Source organism: Dromaius novaehollandiae, chromosome 21, assembly GCF_036370855.1.
Source record: "Dromaius novaehollandiae isolate bDroNov1 chromosome 21, bDroNov1.hap1, whole genome shotgun sequence".
In the NCBI taxonomy this organism is placed as follows: Eukaryota; Metazoa; Chordata; class Aves; order Casuariiformes; family Dromaiidae; genus Dromaius; species Dromaius novaehollandiae.
This window is the reverse complement of record NC_088118.1, coordinates 1,103,457-1,122,994: the sequence shown is the minus strand read 5'-3', so window position 1 is coordinate 1,122,994 and position 19,538 is coordinate 1,103,457. Positions and strand designations below refer to the sequence as shown.

At 42.9% G+C, this 19,538-nt stretch overlaps 1 protein-coding gene across 4 annotated transcripts in view; it reads left to right on the top strand.

Moving 5' to 3' along the window:
• Positions 1–19,538, top strand: part of CADM1 (cell adhesion molecule 1) — a 207,446-nt gene that overhangs the window by 127,535 nt on the left and 60,373 nt on the right. For all 4 annotated transcript variants that reach the window (XM_064524167.1, XM_064524168.1, XM_064524170.1 and 1 more), the window contains exons 2-3: positions 16,117–16,263; positions 17,493–17,645. In XM_064524167.1, the coding sequence (XP_064380237.1) occupies positions 16,117–16,263; positions 17,493–17,645 (300 nt within the window). The remainder of the gene's footprint in view (positions 1–16,116; positions 16,264–17,492; positions 17,646–19,538) is intronic.

Here is a 19,538-nt window from a genome sequence, read left to right as displayed (position 1 = left end):
AGTGTAAACCTTGCTCTGCCCTTGAACTGTTTGGCAGGCTTGGAGGCTCTGATGTTATATACTAAAAATTCACAAAGGCGGCATTATGAATCTTGCTGCAGTTTGACGTGCTGCCCGTTTGGCTGTGGCGTGCTGCTGGCAGAGAGCTGCTCTGGGGAGGAAGCAGCAGGATCTGTTGGCTGTATTAGCTCCTACATCATGTACAGTTGATAACGCTGTTGGTTAGCTCCATCAGATTAAGCTCCTTGGATAGGCACATCTGAGAATAGTTTCGGTTTTCAGAATTATGCTGTGTATTTGAGAAGACCAGAGCATCTTAAAATTGTATTTTGCTTTTTGCACTAATGCTGTTTCCGTCCTGCACTGTTTTATTGGATCTTGTTATATTTGTCATTTCACTAAAGCCTCCAGCAACTGAAATCAATAGCTTCCATTAGAATCTGAGCCTTTATTTTAAAAGATAGTAGCAATGGTTTTGGCCTTGTCGTGGCCAAGAAAGGCCTGGAAAATGTACAAAGAGTGAAATCTAGAGGCTGACAAAACAGGAAGGCACATAGTATCTTAATTTTTAGGACTTTCAGTATTGCCATTTCCAAACCCTTGAGATTGCAAATACTGCAGTAGTTAAAGTGAGATTGGATTCTCTGTTCAGCCTAAGATTTGATAAAACTGTACATTAAGGCTTTTTACAAATTTATGTCAGTATGACCTTTCTCAAGTCTGTAAATAATGAAGTGTACTGAAGGCAGAAGCTCCTGGAAGATGGGTCGAGGTAGCAGAGTTTTGATCTGTGCTAGGAGATAGAGCCCACCAAAAATGGAAAATGATGCTTGCTGCTGCAGGAGTCTGGCTGGCACCAGAGGTAACACGGGGAGGGAGGCCGGGAGGGTTTGCGTCCTTCGTCAGCAAAGTGGTCTGTCCGAGGCTCTCCAAACGCCTTTGGTAAAGATCAGCGGTTGTATCGGGGCTAGACAGAATCTGCTGGCGTCGTGCGGCAGAAGCGCTGTCCTTCCCCCGGGCTGGAAGCTGCAGGGCTTTCTTCTCCAGCTTGAACCCAGAAATGGTTGCTTTCTGTGCAGTATCGGTGCTTCCCAGTATCAGATGCAAAATGAGGCAGACCTGAATGAGACAGCTCTTGTAACTGGATTTTTTTTTTAACTCCTCCCCACGCTGGGTTCAAGTTAAGCTACGCAGTCAGGCAAAGGTTCCCAAAAAGCAAGGTCCCACCTTGAGCTTCGGGGAGTGGGTGAATCTGAAACACTCAGACCCGCGCTGAGAGCACCAGCGCTGTGCAAGGGTGGAAGCTTGAAGGCATATAAGCAATTTACTTTTCTCTTTCCAAGGCATGGAAAATGCTTACGTCCTGCATATAGAATTTGAATGTGTTATCTACAAACCAGTAGAAAGCATTTGGTTGTGAAATGGAGCAGGCAATATCTGACTTTATGGGAAAGTAGCTCCCCAAATTAAGAGATCAGGAAAGTGAATGCGTGCTCTTTCACAAGGTAGCTAAAACATTGTGCAGAAAAGTGCCGTTAGAGCAGTTCCTTGCCCTTAGCATGTCCTTAGACATGATAGCAGGGTGACTGAAATCCAAGATCGTGACATTTAAAGTGTGTACCCTTGTCCAAAAAGATGAGGACGAGCAGGCAGATAGGCATGTTAGCAGAGCAGCTCAAAAAGGCAGTGTTTCTGTGCGAGCTGAGATCAGGTCTTCTTCCGTGATTACCTACTGTGGATTAGCTTTAAAGAGTGAAGTATATAGTGCATTTAATCCACAGAACTCATCTTCAGGCGTTCCATGTTTGCATTTACACTTGGAAGGATAGTTTAGATGTTCAAGCTCTGGATTGCTTTAGTTGGTGAATATTTTTGCCTTCTCATTTTATGTAACAGTAAATACTTTGGATAAAAGTTCTGGGGGTGTTTTATTGAGTGCTTACAAAATATCTTTTGTATATAATATAGCAAGTACAGTGTTGCAGGCTTAAAGCTGACTGCATGCTGTCTTAGCCAAAGAATGGGAATTGCCCAGGATGCCCAAAGAAAAATACTGTATTCCAATTTATTACCTGTTATCACATTGTGCTTCAGGATGTTTTCTACAGGTTTGCACGTTTACGCTATTAGTTTTGTCATTTACTACTTGCCTATTGCAGGGGCAGAAGTAAAGATTTTAACTTATATATGCAAGTAGTTGAGAGATCCTTTTTTATGAAAGATCAAGGTGATGTTGATCAAAATTCATCTAGGGTACTGTATGGAAATAAAGATATCTTGGGTTTAAAAGAGATTATTAAACTGCACATTGTGACAGATGCTACTGACAGGAAAAAGTTAAAGATGTTAAAATCTGTAAGAAGTAGGCTATAGGTATGCATGTAAGAATTATCTGGTAGTTGGAATAAAATGATACCCGTCGTCCGACTTGAAACGGTTTTCCTCGGGGAAAATCATATCCTGACAAACCTGTATTAGGCTTTTGTTGGGGTGTGGGTGTTGCACCTAGGTCAGGTACCAGAAAGTCTAATAACTGAGTGTTTACAGAGATGGGCATTAATAGCGATAGTATCGTCTTTATAAAATGCTTGGAAATCACAAGGACTATCTCGGCGGTGAAGGACTAACGTCTGGGTGTTCCACATCCACACCAGTGCTTGCAGCTCTTCCCCATTTGTGAAGGAGAGTCTTGCCGTGCCCTGTCACCCCTCCTGCTACGTTAGCTGGCTTACGTTTGTGGTAGTGCAGGTTTGAGGGACATCGGAGAGGGGCAGTAAGGGCGGATGGGTGCAATTCCTCAGAAGTTGTGTTCCCCAGGTCAGGATATGACCAGTGCCATGGGAAATCTGAAGCCTGGTGCTGCTGCCAACCTTGGTGATAGGGAAACTGAGGTGGTGATGCAGGTGGCAAACCTGCAGGCCCATAAATGCTTTCCTTCCACGCTCTAGGTTTTCAACAAAGGCTGTGCAACAGCTTTAGCCTGCTGTGACGGACAGGAATGAATGTAAGGCAGAATGTGCTATTAAATAATGTTTTAATAATGTAAATGTACTGAATGCACTTATTGTCTGTGAAAACTGAGCATCTCATCAGTGCTTCCTCTTCCTACCTGCAGCAACCTGCTGTAAATCAGGCTGAAGCTGCTAATGGAACAAGTCGTGGCAGACAGAGGAAATACCCTGTGTATTTCAGACTACAGATTAATCAAGGTCTCCTTCCTCAGATCTAAGCTGTGTGTGTCCTTGATGGTGATGTAGCTGGAAGATAAAATGCAGATAAGAAATTCTGTATTAGAACAGCATTAATAATAAATGAATGTTGATCCTAATTGAGTATTATTTAAACATACTGAATGGAGGCAGCAGTCTGCTGGGACCATCTTATGTTGTCAGACTACTTTGCTCCCTTGCTGGTGCTGCATTTGAGCAGCTTGCCTCTGGTAGGAAGACTGAGCTGTTAGATTTTAGGTAGTGTCCTTGAGGGATGATGTCTGCAGCGTGACAGCTGAGTCTGAGGAGGAACGCAGGCACAAAGCACCGGGGAAAGGTACCTATGTTGCATTGCTTTTGATGCTCTGCATATTTTGCTCTTTAAAGCATTTTTGCTTTCACTTCCACACTCTTCCTCACTTCTCCCTTTAGTTTTCTCTTGACAGCCCAATTCAGGTGATAACAGGCGTCTCTCAGTGGGATCACTAGACTCTTCCTTCCGAGTGGCGCATGACTTCCTCATCCTGCTTCACCAGTACATACCCTTTCTCAAGTCTCTTCCCATAGCGCACGTCTTTGAGACACGTAGTGAATGATATCGGTATGAATCGAGCATCTTCTCTTACCTGAAGTGCTAAATGCTTCTGAATGGCTCTGTGAGTGGAAGCATCTTGGAGCAGAGACGTCCATGTGGGTGTTCAAGGACGTGCTTCCTCCTTGAAGGTTCTCCTTCTCTGGCAGAAACAGAAACACTACCTCTTCTGTTTATGCCTCCTTCCTTGAAATACCCCAGCACATGAAACACGAACCTAAAACAGGCCCTATGGGAGTTAATTCCTTATGATTTCTTGGTGTGCTTCCTGGTTTGAGCTGCCCTCTCTGCTCCCATTCTGTGTTTGAATTGCTTTATTTTCTTCCTCTGCATGTTAGGGATTACATATACTGGAATCAAGATTCACTTCTTTCTTCTTCTGCGGTATTCTTCTCTTCTCTTTTTTTTTATTTTTGCCAAGTACTTCTGTGACCCTAATCTGTGTTAATTAAGTAGCTCAATCACAAGTGAATTACAACTTCACAGCACCATGTGAAATAGGGAGGGATTATTACTGTTTTATAGGGAGGGAAGGGAGGAGAGAAAATGACACTGTTTTAATTACCTTTTAATCCTTATAAGTTTATTGGTATCATACTAGCAAAGCACCTAGAGACCAAGACCACGCTGTGCTAGTACTGCAGCCTAGGGTAGAAAGACTTGCCTGAAGAAGAACAGAGTGCTAGGGGCTTGGCAAGGGCTGGGAACCGCGTTTCACAGGCAGCTCTGGGAATAGGTGCAGCCCAGCTCTGTCTTCTGCGCAGCAGGCAAGGGCCGTTCCTCACGCGGCCCTCCTTCAGAGACGGTGCTCTGATAAACCTCTGGCCCTGTGAGTGCAAGAGAGTCGTTTTAATAAGTGAACCTTCTGTTGTCTTACAGCGTGCTGTCTACTTCCAGAATGAAAGCAGCAGATCAGTTTGTCCCCATTTCTTGAAAGCCATTCTGCAAGTTGGTTAAACTATCTGAATATCCCTACGCGTTCTTGGAGAAGGACGTTTTTAAATCTTGGCGGATACGGTGTTACCATAATGATCTCATAGCAGAAATAACATGCTGCAGTAGCAGCATCTCATATTTAAGGACTCTCAGATGGGTTAAGAAAGTAGTTCTAAAACAGGAAATACTTAACACGTTTCCCACTTAGCCGTGGAAGCAAAACTTGTAAATTCTACTTTTCTGCCTCAGAGGGCCCATTGCAAGCATGACTTGTAAGAGTCTCCCTTCAAAGGGGAAAACCCGCTCAGCTGGAATACGGCAGTACTCTCGGAGGCTGGACAGCTGGCAGTTGATGTAAATTATCTTCTCTCACGACACTTTAGTCTGTTAGAAATATGGAATAAAATACTAACTGATCAGATGTACAGAACAATAGGCTTTGCTGTGAAAAAATTGTAATCCTGTGAGCCGCGCCAAATTGTTGTGTTCGACTCGTTCCCGGAGTGTTGTTTGCCGTGCCTTCCCTGAGGTCACGGACAGATAAGATCCGTATTGATTCTGAGCATCTACTGACAGTAACCTTTGAAGGGACAGGCAATGCATGGCCATGGAATTTTATTTATCAATATCTGAGTAATAGAAAGACAAGCATGACATCTAATCCCAACACAGGTGACAGATCATAAATCTGTGCTGCTGCGGTTCCTGGTAATGGGGGAAGGTGAGAGAGAGGGGCTGAAGGGACATTGATTAACACGAAATCAGGACGTGCTTTAGACTGAGAGGTCTTTTGACCAAAAAAAGCTTAGGTTTTCATTACAGAAAACCTAAAAAAGGCATGTATTTACAATTGCAATATGTAAGATTAAAGGAAATATTTAAACAGCCTTTTAGATTTGATTTGGACCAACTATTATGTTGTTCTTATCAAGCGCTATAATATAAAAGATAGATCTTACTGCGTGTCGGTTGCGCGGGCTTGTCCTGGACTGGTTCCCCTTCCTCTCGTCGTTTCGGTCAGGCTGGGTAATCTCTCCCTCAGACCCCGAGTAGTGCAGTGGTGCAGGCTGAGCCTCCTTCAGTGCTTTCTTCTCAGTTAGCAATCCAGAAGATGCCTGGACGTGAAGGCTTACTTTTCTCGAGGTGTCAGTTGGAAATGAGGCACTCCCCGGGCCTGGCAGCCTGCGGAGTAAATAATGCTGAGAATTTTAATAACTCGCATGGAGCATGATTCAGCAAAGGAGCCGCTTTCCTTTGGAATAACAGTCCTTAGCCCTCCGTGTTGCTTTAGCAGTATTTCAGATCCGTTTTCTATCCTTATGCTATTTTGATTACCTACTATTACAAAGATTTCACCAATTTCATTGCAGAGAAATTCACAACTATTTAAAGTAAATAAAACCCCAAGTGTCAGTTTGGAGCTGTTGTCATCTTTTATTCTTACTCTTTCAGCACGAAAAGCAGTAAAGGTGGTGATAGCACTTTTTTCTTTTTCTCCAGAAATTTAGTCGCTGTGCACAGCTTACTGGAATTTGCAGTATATTCCTCTGAAGTGTATAATTCATAACATAAACATGTTCCCCATAATAAATTTTTTTGGCTCAAGTTAGCATATTCCCTCTGAAACTAGCGGAGGAACCCAGCAGAGACAAGTTGGCTGCAGTTTAGTGAGAGCCAGGCAAAAGAGTTCTCTGCCTTGCTGGGTGAATCAGTGATGAAAGGTGTTGAAAGCATTCACACGTGTATACGCTTGCTAAAATATGTATTGAGAAGAGAGGCTTCCTGCACTTGCAGAGGTTGGGTAAAGCGTACGACAAGAAAATGAAATAACTTGCACCCAGGGATGCCGAATGGTGGGAGGTTTTTGTCCCTGCAGAATATGTCTGGGAAACTCACCAAAATTCACGTGAAATGACAGCATATAAAGATTTTGGGTAGCCAGGCAGGTGCGAACTTAGGACCATGCTATGCTGTTAAACAGGGAGGACTTGCTCCTCTGCCTAGTACTTCTGGGGGCAAAGCCCTCCCGGGCTTCAGTGGGAGCAATTTCAGGTCCAAAAAGATTCTCTGGAGTTTTGTTCTGTGGATGGAGGTTTTGGAGAATAGATCCAGGCTTTTCTGACCCCTGTATTTAAGACCAACATTATCTGTCAGCCTTGTATTGTCTTCGAAACAGTCTGCAGAGCTCACTTCTGACTTGATGATGATCTCAGGGATGCAGAGGTAGTAAGGTCAGGTCTTTGAAAGACATCTTTGGACGTGTAGCTGCTGCGTGTCAGAGTTAATGGCTGGAATGTCCCTAATTGCGGTTGGAGTGTGGTGCCTTTCTATAAAGCAGCCATCCCTCCTGGTACTCGGTAAGGAAGGGGCTTTCGCAGGGTGAAGCTTAACATCAGCTTATTGGAGATGAGCGTTCCATAGCAGGGCAGGCTTTTATTTTTTCTCTTTTTTTAAGGGCAGTAAACAGAATTCTAGAAAATCTCATTTTCAAGAGCTTTTCCCCGTGGGCAGTAGAATTCCAATTTGTCCAAAACAAGCTGTCAGCTAGCCAGGAGATGATTTTGAGGAGAGAGCAGGAGCTCATTGAATGTTGACGCATCTCAAAGATATTTGAATCAAGGTCACAAAACTGGTAATTAGAATTTATTAGGAGAGAGAGTTGCTATTTCAAAATGTTAGTTGTACATCTTAGTTGAAAACTAATTTTTTTTTCTCAGAGTGAAGATTTAGTTGAAAAAAAACTGCCCAGGACCATCCACTTTCAGCTCTCAAAAAAACCAAATAAGCCTAAAATGTATTTCAATGATAAAAATTGAAACCAAATATACAGCTTTGCCTTCTTCCCTTGAGAAACTGTTACTGGAATGGGAAGGATCACACAAAATGTTTTGCTGTTGGTGTAGCTGGAAGCTGGTGAGAGGAACGTGTCTCTCGGATGGATTTTGGGGAAAGGTGAGCGCCTGGGAAGCGCGGCCAGCTTGGTCCGCGTCCCTCCCGGAGTTGTTCTGTTGCTCTGCGAGACCGTGCTGCTCGCACGGAGCACTGCGCAGCTCCTGATGGTGCTGCACCCTCGTAGGGAGGACCCTCGTCTTCGTCGCTGGAACAGTGCTTTTAACCCAGTTCTTGGTTTGGCTTTCTCCCTTCCTGCACAGTTTTCTTTCCTGATACCCTAAATAATTTTGGGCTTGTTCACCAATTTTGATATTGTTTGCCTTTAAATTCTGTGGCCTTGAGGGTTTCTGCTGCTGTTTATTTTTTTCCATAGAAGAGATGCTTGAGGGTAGAAAGGTGTCAGATAAGCGACTGACAGCTGATGAAGTGAGCAAACCATCACAACGGACTTTGTGAGTCTGAGTCACAAAAACCCAGTTTCTGCTAAGAAATTACCCTTTTATATTGTAGTCCAAAACCACTTGGCTTCTTCATGAGAAATATGAGTAGTTTTCACATTGCAGTATTATTCAGCATGATTATCATCATTTGTTTACTGCTGTCTCTTGAAGAAAATGTATTCCTCCCAGCCGCTCAGCCTTCTCCTTGGAACAGCAGCGTGAGCACTGGGCATCTCCTCTCGCTGTCTCCAGTTTCTTCAGTGGTGTCAGTGGGTGCTGACACCCGCTTGGAGCTGGTGTCCAGCGCGCTTCGGCACCTCTCCTTTCTGCTCAGGGTGTCAGTCCTGAGCTTGAAATTCAGAAGACTTTCAGCATTTCTTGTTAGCAGGAAAAACGGGCTGGGAGATGCAGAGGCTAATATTACAGTGCACTTTTCCTTTCTTGGGCTGTCAGCGCTAATGAATGCCCTTGAAGCAGGTACTGTGAATGTCTGAAGCTGGAGTTCAGCCGCCATGGAGGGAGGATCGTGCAGCTTAATGCAAAGGACCCCTATTAAATAGCAAAGACCCTGATTCAGGAGCTGTTTCTAGAGCTAATTCTGGCCGCGCTGCCTCTTAGAAGCTGCTGAGGGATCAGAAGATCTGAGCCTCGTTACTGCTTTACAGTGCTGAGATACGTTCGTGGCACGAAGGCCTGTCGTTAGCCCCCTCGCCGTAGCGCTGCGCTATCTGGAGACCGGCGAAAAGCCGGGCAGCCTCCTGCCAGGGCTGCGTCGTAAAAGCCAGCGGGTTTTGTGTGTAGGTATAAACAGCAGCGTGCTGCCTTTTCTCCTTCCCTGCCTTCCTTCCAAAGCTTTTCACGATAAGCTTGTTTTATACAAGTGGGTTACAATGTACCTATTTCTGTGTACTTTGAATACATCATCTTAAGGAATACAGTCTGTTTTTTATTGAGTGTTTTTAAGCATTGCTATCCCAAGCCAATCCTTTTTATCACTGGTGCAGGACCTCTTCGGCGCCAAGAGCTGTCGTACCTCATGGAAGCCATGAGGCATGCCTGCGTATGTGTATTTTGCTGACGACCTAATCTAAACCGGCTATCGTCGTTTTGCCTGTGAAAAGATGTTGTGAAACTACCTCCAGTGGAAGCAGTTGCCTTTCCTTGCCGGCACAGCTAGCGCGGGTCGTCCAGCCTGCTCACAAGTTCCAGGGTGACAATTCAGGCTTTTTGAAATGGTCTCTTAAGACTTCGAGACCAGATGCGCTGAGCTTCGGCAACTTCTTTTCGGCACATGGTGGTAAATTTTGGTTTCCTTCCTTAAAGCAGACTTGCAGAAAAAGGTGGTTTTTTCCTTACTTTTCCTGCTCTGTAAAGCCACGTGTATGGTCATGGCAGAAGGTCTGCTCAGGTACAGTGGCCTGTCTGAAAAGACGGTTCGTGATGCTTATTTTAAAGAGATGCTGTCTTCATGATGGATGGAAAGAGCATAGAAAGTGCTGCTTTGAAAGAAGTAACAAAGAAGCAAAGCTCCTAGTAGAGTAAATAGCTTGCCAGATGTTTATGAAACTTGCTTAATATGTATTTGTTTCTCTAACTACTACAGGTTTTTTTAGATACCTGAAATTGATAGGTAACTTTTGACATTAACACCGCTTTAATTTTGTGGATTGATCATCGTGCCATTTTTCCCCCCTCAAAGCCGTGAACAAGTAGTCTGTGTGAGGGTTTTTTCCTTTGACTCAGTTTATCAGGAGGAATTTTGTTTAAGGTTATGGGTTTACATAGTTCAAGTATCATGAAAATTACTCTTGCTCTGAAAGCGCTGGTGTCTGTTGTGTACTGACTCGGCAGCCCCGGTGCTCGTGGCAAAGCGCCCACGGCTGGTGCTGGGCTGGAAACTGAAGACTGGTTCTCGCAGGCACGTATTTCTCATCTTCTCTCCACTACCCCTTGCTCTATCCCAATGTGCTGCAAGTGGAAAAAGAATTAATTTTAAATGTACCGCTGCATATGAGCCAAGGCCCCTGTGCTGTGTCCACATAATAGGAACTTGTTTTAAGCTCAGTTTACTGGACTGTGTCTTTCTTTGCAGTCTTAAAAACAAATATTGCTGTGGCCTCAGGGAGAAATATAGGTGCAAAAATTAATTGTGTAGGTTATAGCCAGAGCTTTTCCTTAAGTCTTGCATCCCTCCACCTTCTCTCCCTCCCGGTAAGTATGAAATATGTCAGTTTTTACATTGCACAGAGATTCAATAAATGAGGCCAAATAGCTCCTTCAGGTAATAAAGCAAACAGGCATAGCATTTTTTTCTCTTTCCTATTACATTGCAGATATCTATTTCAGCTATTATACTTTCTCGTAAATATATGTCTGATGTATATATAGTATGGCAGTTCCCCCTGAAGCCCAGCCCTGCAGGTGAGCTGCTTCCAAGTTCCTTTTTCCTCCCTCTGCAGAGACGCGCTCATGCTTTAGATCAAGGACATTCTCGCCTCTCAGGTAAAGTGTAAGGCATCTGATTTTTGTAGACAGTGATGAAAAGCTCAATCCAAGAAAGCGTGTTTTGAAAATCTGCCTACCTGTGAGCGCAGGTTGTGGGTGCGTACAGACAAAATGATGTATTGCTGAAGTCCTGGTAGGACTTAAAGAACGAACAGGCTTTTATTTCCTACCATTTCCAGAGCCCCACTGACTTAAAACTGTAGTATGTTTACAATAATGTGAATATTAGGTTGGGGGGTTTCTTCTTTCACGCTGGCCTCTGGAGTCGCTCTCCCTGCGTGCTCCCTGGTGCCGGGAGATCACACCGCCTCGTAACAGCCTCCCTTTCCCTCGGAGCTTTATAAACACTGAGCGCGGAAGGAGGGTGAATTATAAGGAACAAATGCCAAGGTAATGAAGCAATCCTGGGCCCTGCCTGGAATTGGAGGTCGGGTCTTCGAAGCTGCCCACGTAATGTAGCATCTGTCTAATGCCTTTAACCTAGGACTCGGCACAGCCGCAGGAAGCGGTGCGCGGTCTGATGCAGAAGTAGCACATGGAGCCGCTTGTTTCACTTGAATTTAGTCAATGAAAATCTCTGCAGTATAATCCAATTAGGTGGTGTGGGGTTTTGTTTGTTTTTTTCCCCGTCCTGTTCCCTCCCCTACTGCCCACCCCCAAAAAGGTGTTGCTAATCGGAGGATATTTTTGGAAATTCTTTCCATCAGTACTTTTTTCTGTCAGCTTCTGTGGTTTTGCGCTGGGTCCATAACACTTCCCCCCCGCCCCGACAGCAAGGTCTCTTTTCTTGGTGGCATGGTCTGGCGGTGCTGTAAACGCCCGCTCTAGCGGAGTTGCTGCTCTCGAGGGCACGTGCCCCTGCCAGTAACTACTGAGCAAGTAACTTAACGCGGGCCTGAAAAGGGGTCTTGTTTCACGTTGTGTTTGTGTTTAATTTGAAGCTCATGATTGATATTGTTCACAGAAACGACTGTCTTGGCTTGTGAACTGGGATGGGAGCAAGTATAAATACAAATGATGGAAACTGTCAACTTGTGCTGTCTGGTGCTTTTACTTGAGCAGATTTAGGTCATCAAGGCAAGGGGATCTTTGCAAACAAGGGGTGGATGAGATCCTTTGATTCAGAACAAATATTCAGATATCTGAAGGCTGAGACCCTGGTTGTTTCAGAACGTGCGGCGTGGTCCTTATGTGCACTCTGCCTAGCACTGACCCCAAACCTGAGGCAGAATAAGTATTTCTGAGACAGATCTGATGCCACATTGGACCTAGACCGCGGCCTCCTGAAGCAGTCAGTCAGCTGGCTGAACGTAACAACGCTTCACCATGAAAAGCTTCAGTGGCTTGGACTTCAAATAATTTGTTTCTAAATTACTTCTACTGTAATTCTTATTAATTCAAATAGGCTTCCAAGTTGATGTAAAACTCAGCAAGTGCAAGGAACAGTTTAATGAATTGGAAGATAGAACTGAGTCTTTTAAAGTTGATGTAAAAAAAAAAAAAAAAACTACTGCAATAATTGCTTAGATGGAAATCTAGTCTTAATAGCTTTGTTAATGATTGTAGTGAACGTTGCGTTTATGAAGAAATACAGAGACTGTATCCAGCTGATCCTCGTGCAAGAAGCTTGTTTTAATGGGTTTGATAGAATTATTCCTTAGGAAGAGTTGGCGATTAGTGTTTTTGTTGCTGTCTGTGTGGCTAGTGACTGGCTTTGCCCCTTTTTCTTTTTTTTTTAAAACATTTGAACGTAGCCTCCTTCGGCTTCCCGCCCGACAGCCGGTGGGGAGAGCGTCGCGGACCGGCTCTGCGCTGGCCCACGTGGCCCTGCCCTCGCGGCGGTGGCTCTTCTGGGCAGCGCGATGTCGTGCGCGGGGTGGCCGCTGCTTTGTGTTGGTGACGTCGGGAGCGTCTCCAGCCCGCGTGTGGCCGTGCGGTGTTGAACGCACGCTTCTGGAGGCCGGTCTCCAAACGCGGCAGCGGCAGCGCGCGCCTCGTGTCCTCTCGCTGTAGGAAACGCTGAGCGTTGTTCGGTTTGCTAAAGGTTCAGCGCGAAGCAGCGCCATACGGCAACGTTTTAATGGGTTGTCCTACCCACAGTTACATTAACCAATTTTAAACCCACTTTATGGAATATAAAGACTTAATTAAGACAGTGGAAGAATTTGTTGATTTATTTTACTCTATAAGCAATGAAGGGAGTTGCGTTTTCCCCAACTTTGACTGGGTAAATTATAATACATGGCAAACTAGTGCAAAGAAGCGGTTAGAAATGTTGAAGAAAGCTGTATTACTGATACAGGCGGTGTAGCTAGATGTTCATCTCCTGATTTGAGAGATTTGAATGTGATCTTGCAGAAACTGGTGTAGAGGAGACTAAAATGTCTGCCATGTGCTCTTTGCGGCTCTTCCAGTGAGCTTTGGGGACTCTAATATAAATTTTATTTTGTTTGATAATGTCTTTCCCCATTCCTTAATGCTCCTCAATCTAAAGAAACAAAATTTATGCCAATAGGGTAGTAAACTGTGCCTAGACTTCAGATCAGTGGCTGCAGACACTCAAAGGTATCTGACAATTTATCATTCTTTTTCTTTCCAAGGAAGGAAACGCTTTTCTTTCTGAGGCTGCCTAAATAATAACGAGCAAAATCCTTTGTTCTTTAAAGAAAAAAAAAGTGTAAACAATATCCCTATGTTTATTGTTTGCAGACTTCTCTTAATGCTGGTGTCAAAAATGCAAACCCTATTCTGAGTTTCCATCAAAATCTTGGGTGTGTTTTGGGGCTTTTGTTTGTTGCTTTTTTTCCTTTTTCCCATAGCAGCTGGCGGTGGGGTTGTCTGCCGCCTCGTCTGTGCAGATGCAGTCGTTATTCAGTACAGGGCTCCTCTGGTGCTCCCCGTGTCTCCTTTGGTTCAGTTCCATTCATTTTATAGTCCTTAATCAGATGCCCCTTAATTTGATAAATCAAAGGTTCAGAATTTCTCCTACTTTGTTTTGCTTTTTATGCCATCAACAAGCGAAGCTTATTTATGGTTGCCCCCTTGTCCATAATATTCATGTAGATTGAAAGCCGACAAGATGCGAGTCGTGACCTAAAAGGACCTCAATTAGTATTTCTGTTGGCTGGAAACCCTCTCAAGTTCGGTCCCCTTAATCTGCTAGCTGCTCTTCTGGATTTGCTCGGTGTTTCGTCATCTTTCTTCCTAACCTGACACGACTCATATTACTTATGAGAAATTGAAATGTAAGGTGCTTTTTTCAAATTGTGATCCTCTGCATTCTTTAAAACTTGAGCTGAATTTCACAGCATGCATGTGATGTAATGGCTCAGCTCATTAGAGAGAGGAGTTTTTGAGGTGATGGCTTGTAAATGATTGCACGACTCCCACGGCATAATTGCACTGACTTCTTTTTTCCTGCCTCTGGACATTAACAGCACCTGCTGATTAGACAGGGTAAGTAAAAAGTAGTTCCCAAAAGTCTATCTCATAGAGTCAAAGGATAAATGCTTCTAATCTCACTTTTTTACAGCAGATTGTTCTTTTAAAGCAATTTAACAATGTTCATCTTTTGAGAGAAGGAAATACATTGTTGCATGCGGCATGCGCCGTGTTCTCCTGAGGCTAGGTGATGATGAGTATTAAGGGACGTGGAGGGGTGTTTGAAGTCGGTGAGTCTCCTCCCTAGTCCTGTGCCTTTTGGTCATTCTGTGGAATGCAGTGGTAGACACCTAAAAGAGAATGTACCCCAAATAAAATAGCTCTTTTACAATAAAAAAATAAGCTTTGCAATAAAGCCAAAGTCTAAGGTCAGTAAAAAGAAGGTCCCCACCATCTCCCAATCCCTCTTCCCTCAACAAATTAAAAAATTAGAGTAGTTCGTTGTTACAGCCTCTGTTTACAAGTCATGTTTACTTGTAAAAAGCCTAACCTAAAAAGATTAGATGGATAAATACACCCAGGCAGACTATTCCTTACGCAGTAAGAGATCAGCGTCACAACGTAATCGTGTTCTTTGAGGAGTGTGCCTGCTATCTCGGGTGTCTAGGTTGCATGAAAGAGAAAGCTTTATTAAAATATTTTGTGTTTTATTTCTTGTTTGCCTCCTTCATATTTATTTAAGTTCAATATGTCCATGGAGAAAAGTTGGTGTGAGAAGTGCTTCAAGCCTGGCTTTCGGACTTGCTCGTCGTCTTGACCTCTTGCAAAAACGTTGCTGTTTCATACGCGTATGATTCTTGGTAGTCCTGGACGGGACCTCGTTGTTATCTTAAAGGACTCATTGTATTTTGGAAAATTTCTGCTCTGCATCAGAATGAACCTGCATTGCCTTGAAAAAAAGGCCTTGCCTTCCTAAGCTCGTCCCTCCCAAAATCACAGTAATATGGTAGCTGCTGAAAGCACTTTGGTGTCTGGAGAGTAGAAATTTGAGTCTTCTCTTGTGTTTCACTTCAAGCTATGGACCGAGTCTTCTGACTCCTTGAGGTTTTTCTTGGGTATTTTTAGTGTCTTGCAGAAAAACTGTCCGGGACCTAGGAATTTTCTTCAAAAAATATACACACTTGTATAGTTTTTGGGAAAAAAAAAAAAAAAAAAACTTTTCCATGGAGAAAAAAATGGAGACTTGTTTATCTTCTCCCCCTTTTCTCCTCCCCCAGCTCAATTTTATGCTTTTAAAATTAAGCCATTTTCTTTTCAACGGAAGGAAAAGAAATTCTGTCTATGTCAATCGTTTACTTGAAAAATAACTAATACTTTTTTAGCTGATACTTTCCTTGTTTTTGTGGTGTGTGGCTTTTTAGATGGTAACATTTTATCCCTGAAAGCTAATCTGGTTCAGTTGTCAGGGGATGCTTTATATCCTTTGCAGGTGTGGGAGTACTTCTGGTTTTCACAGGTTCCTTACCGGTAACAATGCTTTGACACTACCGGATGATGAAATAAATACAGGGGTGGGGGCGAGGGGTACCGGTAAGAGGGTTGCCTGGAGGGATTAATTTCATAGTATTTAGAGTACAATTTAGGATATTTGTAGTATACTGCGCATATAAATTAGAACAATAGAAGTTGTTTGATCAAGCTTTAAAATTAGCTAACTTGTTAACAGATTGTAATTGTATTTTTTTCTATACAGCTTCATAACTAGCATGATGTCTTACTACATTTAGGGATTTTTTCAGTTCTATATTAGATAAAAGACGACTTTGCTTAACTAAAAACCTCACAAATTTGATACGTTTCTGCTCTGTGTCTGGGAATAAATATACTGTTACTGAACATAATAAACTTGGAAGTTTTTCCTGCTTGGAATAGATCAGATCTGTTTTATATATCCCTGTTGAGTTGGGATGATGATCCATATAGATACAAGCCTCCAACACCTTGCACAGTAATTTTTTCGTACCTGAGGCAATTCTCCCTTTCTTGTGTGGGAGCATATGGAAGTTTGTTCTTTTTGTTCGTGTTCAGTTCTCTGCATTGCAAATGAAACTTGCTGATGTCACTTCTGATTTTGGTATTTTATCTTTGCTTTCTTCTTAAGGTGATGGACAGAATTTGGTTACAGAAGATGTGACGGTAGTGGAGGGGGATGTTGCCACCATCAGCTGTCGAGTGAAAAACAGTGATGACTCAGTGATTCAGCTCCTGAATCCCAACAGACAAACGATTTATTTCAGAGATTTCAGGCGTAAGTTTCGTCTTGGTATTATTTGGTAGCAACTTTTCCTCCACCTTGCTTGCTCTCTGGATAAAGCAATTGCTAAGATCTCTTCTTTTAATTTACTGTTAGACACTTAAAGTTTAGTCAATTCTTTAGAGGGTAGATGAGACAGGCAATCATAATCTTTCTCCTTAATGGAAACCTTGATGGTCCCTTTTAAAAGTCAGACTGTCTTACTTTGCAATAGGAATTGATTGTAGTAATTCAGGGTGAATTGCAATTGAGTGCCAAATATTTAGCTGACACAAACAAATTGAATAGGGCAAAGCAGAGAGAGTGCAGTGTTCTCAGAAGTAATGTGTTTAGTTTGAAGACTGAAATTTTTGACACAATCTCTGCCGCTTTCTAACCAAAACAAAATCTGTCACTGCAGTGTCCAGTGAATGAGACTGGCTTTGCTTCTTGTTATGACAATACTGTGAAGCCTAGTAGCTGAAATGAAACATTTTAAATTGTTTGCATCACTGTCAGTACTGGGCCTGGGCACACTGAACCATTGTGCTAAGCATTAGGAAAGCACATAGCAGACCATGTTCTTTTCCCAGTCGTTTTATGATCTAAGTATCTGGCAGTGTGGAAGGCCAGAGGAGGTTGTGACTCATTCCCAGTGAGCTAACCTTCCAGGTTCTCGTGCAAAGTTCAGCACGGGCGCTTTCTGAAAAGATAAACCAAACCTAGGACAGGTGCTTCAGAAATGCTTTCCACTGCTAAGATGTAAAATGCTTGCTTTTAGAATTCCTGAAAGAATTTGCACAGACATTACCGGTCAGGAAATAAATTTTAAATTCTTTTTGCTGATTCTTATCTATGTTGCACGCGGCTCCGTGTCTGCTCACCTGTCAAATCTGTAGTCTGCAGACAGAAATGAAATCATATGGAAATAGATTTTCACAATAAACTGTTTGCCTAAACATCCCTAAATCTTCTGAAAATAAGTACCACGCCCAAAGGTTTGGTACTGTGCTAAGGGGATTTGCTTATGTTGAGGCTTTGTAATGATTTGGGAACACAAGTATTTTTGTAGACCCAAACTGAAGTGTGAGAAATGTGATCAAGCTGCAGTCAGGAACCCATGGGATAATTGTCTAGGTTCTGCTACTGTTGTTACGGGTTTTTGACTTTGCTGTTGTGGTGAGAGAGGGGATGCTGTATCTGTCGTGGTCATTGCCGTCACTAATGATCTGTTTGCTCCACAGCGCTGAAGGACAGCAGGTTTCAGTTAGTGAATTTCTCCAATAGTGAACTCAGAGTGTCGCTGACAAACGTCTCTATTTCCGATGAAGGAAGATACTTCTGTCAGCTCTACACTGATCCCCCCCAGGAAATTTATACCACTATTACAGTGCTTGGTAAGAACTGAATAGGCGCTTGCTGTGAACTTTTCAATCACTCAGTGCATGAGGTCTGAGTGGAGAAGGCAGCGGGGTGGGACTGTATCTCCATTTTGAGAATTGTTTTATAACTCTTTGAGCCATGCAAAAAAAGGCCATAACTCACCAGCGATTTGTGGGGGGGAAGGGGGCACTAAACAAGTGTTTAAATGCCGAGTGCTCTCCCACTGAAGCCCAGCTCTTCCATAGGTCTGCTCAGCTGTATACTTCAGCCTACAGGCACAAAATTTTTAAGGGTGGCCAGCAAATATTAAGCGAGTTGTCCAGTGGATTGTCGTAGCTGTTGCATGTTCTGCCTGTCTTGCAGCACTTCTCTGACTTAACCCTGAACCTGTCTTTGTAACTCTAGCTTTTATTTACAGTGTGGTTGTTGGGACTGGCCCTTTTTTATTCCCAGGACTTTTTGGTTTCAAGGAATAAGCAGAGGTGTAAGAAGTCGGGCGTTTTCCACTTCTAAGCCTTTCTCTCGATTAAGTGACTTAAATGCTGCCAAGTTTTCCTGCCATTGTGAAGTGGGCTTTAATACCAGCTGTCTTTTGCAGACAGTCTGCAACGATTAATTGTAGCATACTGTCTGTAAAAATACATGAATGAATCATTTGGCGTTTGGGGCAAGTTGGAACCTGCTGACATCTTGGAATGGAAATCTGTGCAGTCAATGGCTTTGGAGAAATGTGTGCACTGTGTAAGAGGAGCTTTCCTAGCTCGTGTATCTTGTTTTTCTACAGGTCCATAGAAAGTACATTTCTCATAGGCCAGAGAAGTTAAGTTGTGGTGGCTGTAGCATCTCCTCCAGTGAGGAGAGAAGGGAAAGAGCAGCCAGAATGTAAAAGCTGTAGATTTCTTTTGATAAGTGTCTGATATGTGGAAGAAAAATAAATTAATGTTAATATTTTGTAGCAGGGTTTCTGTTTTCAATAATCTGTGATCATATACTAAGTATATTTTTCTGAGACTTTGAGGTTTTGGAAGATTATAATGAGGAATGACAGCATCTTTGTCTATCTTCTGTCTGTCTATTTATATTCCTCAAGGGTAAATATTACAAGCATACCTAGGTGGTGAATCTCCTGGCATTGTGAAGATGTGCAAGTTTTTGAATGTTTGTTGGCAGACATATATTCAGCAGGCAGACGTATATTCAGCAAAATCTTAAGTTTGACTAATGGAAAGTGATAGCTTCCTATTAATTTTACTGAAAGTTGTTGTTTTAACATGTAAAGAGCTTAAGGTCTCATCTGACATCTTATAGTTGGTTTAGGAATTCCCATTTTCAGAGTTGAAGTTGATTTCCAGGCCCCCCTGCCCCCTTCCCCAGGTAGTACAGAAATATGTTCACCAAACAGACCTGCTGAGTTCTTCCTTTTTTTCACTTGCTTACGCTTTGCGAGCCTGTGGTACCTATGCAGCTGCAAGACTGATGTGGTTACCAATAATAGTAGCTAATGCTATTAGAGCTATTTCTACAGATTAGCAGTGGCTTTTAAGATCCTATTAATAGGAGAACCCGAATCGCAGTGGATGACTTAATGTAAGATCGCACTTGCTGATTAGTTTAAATCTCTTTCTTCTTTTATTTAATGAGATTTGCTTCTTAGCTTTTTATATGCTGTTTAAATAATGTTTATAATCAGCTCTAGAGTAGCTATTGCATTTACCAATAACTTGAGAGTTTTAGTGTAGTTTCCAGTATTCATATGAACATGAAGCTTTCTTCCAGCTTTCTTACTGTAATCCTACGTGCACGAAAATATTTAGTTGTGTTTAATTTCACTACTACCAATGTGCTTGAAGTGCAAGCATTTATTTTATTCACCTATAAGCAAGTCCTGCATGTCTTCCAAGCCAGAG